This window comes from Sturnira hondurensis, unplaced genomic scaffold (assembly GCF_014824575.4).
Source record: "Sturnira hondurensis isolate 20B ecotype Veracruz unplaced genomic scaffold, ASM1482457v3 Scaffold0002638, whole genome shotgun sequence".
NCBI classification, from domain to species: Eukaryota; Metazoa; Chordata; class Mammalia; order Chiroptera; family Phyllostomidae; genus Sturnira; species Sturnira hondurensis.
In genome coordinates, this window is record NW_028075269.1 from 418,917 (window position 1) to 422,899 (window position 3,983).

The window sequence follows — 3,983 nt, forward strand, 5'->3', positions numbered from 1 at the left end:
AAAATAAATAAATAAGTAAGTAAGTAAATAAACCAACCAATGTTTTCAATTCATTTTTGGGACAGAGTATTGTTTTATATATTATAGTGGCAGGTGCATGATGTTTTTCATTTGTCAAATCCACCAAACTATGCAATACAAAGAGAGAATGCTAATAGGAAGTATAAACTTCAGTCTATAAAAATGTATCCACATGAGTTCATCCATTTAAATGGAGGAGCCACATTAATGGAAGGTGTTAGTAATAAGAGAAACTGTGTGGGAAATTGAGGGTGGGGAGAGAGAAACCCTCTGTACTTTGTGCAATTTTTCTTTAAATCCAGAAGTGCACAAAAATATAAAATCTATTAAAGTGAATAGGCAAAGCAGTAACTGGATCAATATTTACAGTACAAATAACTAACCAAGGACTCATTCTGCATATATAAGAACTCCTACAAATAAATAATGAAAAAAAGCAAAACAATAAAAATGGGAAAACTTAAACAGACGCTTCAAAAAATAAAAGTAGCTCATAGGCTCATGAAAAGATGCTCAATCATTAGTTATTTAGGAAATGCAAACTAAACCACAAGCAGATACCACTCTGGGTCCATCCCAATGAGTATGAGTCGCAGACTGGCAGTACATGTTTGGGGGGAACTCCTGGGGAAGCCGGAACTTGGGTATGTTGGTGATGTGGATGTGAAATAGCACAACTGCTCTGGAAAAGAGTTTGGCTATTTCTCAGAGTTTGTGATACATCTTTGTATGACCCAGTAATCTCCCTTCAGGTTATTTATCCAAGAAACAAAAATATATGTTCAGAAAAAGACTCGATTAAGTGTGTTTACAGCAGCTGTGCTCACAGTGGCCCAGAATGGAATGCTACCCGTGTGTCTGTCAATGTAAGAACAACCTGTGGTGCACACATGCAGTGAAATAGCACTCAGATTTACAAAGGGACGTACTGATGATCTGTGCATCGACATGGGTCAATCCCAAAATACTCTTCTGAGTGAAAGAAGGAAAGAACAAAAAGTACATTTTTCATCTTAACCATATGAAGTCAAAGGTTGGGCAAATGAACCCTTGGTGACAGAAGCAGGAACAGATGCTGTCTTTGGGCAGGAGGAGTGAGTGGGAGGGACATGAGGGAACCTTCTGAGAAGATGAAAGGATATCTTGATTGGGTCTGAGTCACGTGGGTGTGTTCACTGTCAAAGTGCATAGATCTCATCTATAGATGATGCACAATCATCCTTTCTTAATTATACCTCTATCAAAAATAGAAGATTTTAGAAGATGCTACATTTAAACTTAAATGTTTATTTATAGAATATGTGACTTAAAAATTACTGTAGTAAGATTAATAAGTGCTGAGAGCTCTCTGGAATAAAAGGCAAATCTGACATAGATCCTGTCCTCAGAGGACCTGGAGTTGAGGAATACCCCTTGCAAACTGGCCATGAAGGATTAGAGAGCACCCACCCAGGGAGGGAGAGTTGGAGCAAAGGCAAAGGGCTGGAACGAGAAGGAGAATGTGGGATTCGCATGGAGAGTATGTGAAAGGCCACACAGGTAGATAACATATCTCAAATCTTAAATATGCCCTGATGCTGATTTATCTATTAAAAAATTAACTTCATACTGCCAAATTTGAAAATGGTAAGATAATGAACTTTTAAAGCTGGTGACTCAAATCTTACAAACAGGGATTTAGCATAGGCTTGACTTGAAAATTATCATTTGCTCCTTAACTAATTTGTTTATTCTATCAACATTTCTTATGCTAGGGAGCTAGACTAAAGCCTGCCAAAAACAAGGAAGACCACTGCATGTATTCTCATTTGAACTTTAATTTGTTTAATTTATAGAAACAGATTGCAGGGGAGACCACAGAAACTTGTCAAAGTGTCATGTTCTTGTAGTTTCCATCAAGTGCCATGATGAAAGAAATTTAGATTTTCCTGCACTGCTATCCTCTGGTGCTGAGGGTGGGATTCTACAGAAGAGGGCGCAGTCCTGAGCTCAGAGTGGGCAAAGCTCCATGGGGATGGGGGGAGGGCCCTGGGAAAGGCTGTTCTTCAGACTGTGCTCTCAGTGTTTGCACAAAGGGACTCTCTTAAGCCTCAAGAGTGGGACCATTATGTTAACTGTTTTAATTCCAGGGCCAGAGGACCGACACATTAAGAAAACCTTCCAAACTGAAAGGGTTGAAGTCATATTTCAAAGTTGCATCAGCTGCACAAAGCAAGTCTCTGAATCAGGACACCAGACTGCTCCCTGACATCTCCAGGGGTTCCTGAGGAAGGCTTCCTCCATGTTCATCCACTTCAGGGGTGTCCTGCAGAGCCCTCTGGAGAACCTGCCTCAGGGTCTGTCGCCGCTTCCACCATCGCTGCCTAAAGGAACCAACAAAGAAGTAAATGATGGGGTTGGCACAGCTGTTGACACAGGACAAAAAAATAGCAGTCAGGTAAAGATGAAAGAAGGTATGATCTTCTTGAAGCCAGACTAAGAGGAACCAGTGGATGCCGAAGGGCAGGCCACAGAGGAGGAAGACCAGCACTGTGAGCCCGACAGTCACATAGAGCCTTGTGGGCTGTATCCGCTGAGAGCCACACAGCAGCCTGGTCAGCAGAACCAGGCTGGACCCAGAGAGAAGCACAAATAACAACATTAGCCAGGCCACACTAATGAAATCCAATGCTGGACACCAAAAGTCATGTGGATTTCTATTCAGGAAACCACAATAGTTCCCTTCCAGGATGCTCAGGAGCAGGGACATGGTCCAGAGCAGGGCACACATAACAGCTGACATGTGTCTGGGGCGGCGGCAGCGGTACCAGATGGGCCACATGATGGACAAGCAGCGTTCCATGCTAATGGTGCTGAGAAAACTCAGGCCTGCGATGTAGGCAAAAACTGTCACAATGACGAAAAAGTCTGGGAAGAACTTGGAGATGAAACAGAAGAACATGATGAGTTTCTCCAGGGCATGCAAAATAGAGCAAAAGAGTAAGATGAAGTCAGCTGTCGCCAGGTGGAGGATGTAGACAGAGAAGGCGTTCCTCCTCATGTGGAAGCCCAGGAGCCAGAGCACAGTGGCGTTTCCTGCCAGCCCGACCAGGGCAGTGATGATGGTCATTAAGTTCAGAATTAATATCTCCGTCTGCAAAGTTTGCAGATGGGGCTGTTCACTTGCACTTATTTCTGTGAGTTCTGTGATCCGGGTTGTGACAGACGGATTCATGCTGGGAAACCCTCCACTGGTGCCACTGGAACAGAAACAGGACTTGAGCACCTGGTACATGATCACTGAGTCTCGTGGCCACCCTGCTCCTGGGCACTACTGTCCATGCTACAGAGGAGGGAGATGGGGTTTTGTAGTAGTGAGTAAGTCACCAGAGATTTTACAGCCTTGGAGCCCCGAAGGTGTATTCCAACCCAGTTCTCTCTGACTGTTAGGGTCGGGGCTCTTTCTACTACAACACAGACCCTCTGCTGAGCGGGCATAGTCTATGGTCCAAACACCTCCAGGCACAGTCCCAGGCCATGTCGTGTCTGCAGGAGGCAGGAGGAGAAAGGTCTGCACAGGGTGTGTGGGATGACAAGAGGACTCTGACCTCAGCACTTCTTCTGCCCTGGGACTGAGATTTCCTGTAAAGGGCTGGAAGCTGGAAGCCCTAGATGTGACCTCTGGGCTATCTCAGTGACTGAGATGTCCCTCCCCCATAAAGGAGAGCATGATTTGGGGTTGTAAGTGGTACACAACCTCTTGCTATCAGGGGAGTGGGTGTAGCCAGGCCTCTTGTGCTAGAGGTGGCCGAGTGTGTCGTCTTCATGAAGAAGACAGGAAGCGCTGCTGTTCAGTGGTGTGTCCAGCTATGTGTGCCACACAGGTTTCGTCACTCTCACAATGGGTCTCTTCTTAGAGTGGTGAAAATCATAAACATGAAATACTTATCAACCCCATTGTACTCCCACCTTGCTAAGTGAAA

At 44.5% G+C, this 3,983-nt stretch overlaps 1 protein-coding gene across 1 annotated transcript; it reads right to left on the reverse strand.

The window, feature by feature from the left end:
* Positions 1-2,245: 2,245 nt before the first annotated feature.
* On the reverse strand, positions 2,246-3,256 carry LOC118983208 (mas-related G-protein coupled receptor member X2-like). The gene has a single exon (XM_037040544.1). It carries the CDS (start codon positions 3,233-3,235, stop codon positions 2,246-2,248), a length of 990 nt encoding a protein of 329 aa, XP_036896439.1. The 5' UTR covers positions 3,236-3,256.
* Between the last annotated feature and the right edge of the window lie 727 nt (positions 3,257-3,983).

Bases quoted from the DNA above. Each gene is read 5' to 3' on its own strand.
- LOC118983208 (XM_037040544.1), bottom strand. From the start codon at position 3,235: ATGAATCCGTCTGTCACAACCCGGATCACAGAACTCACAGAAATAAGT.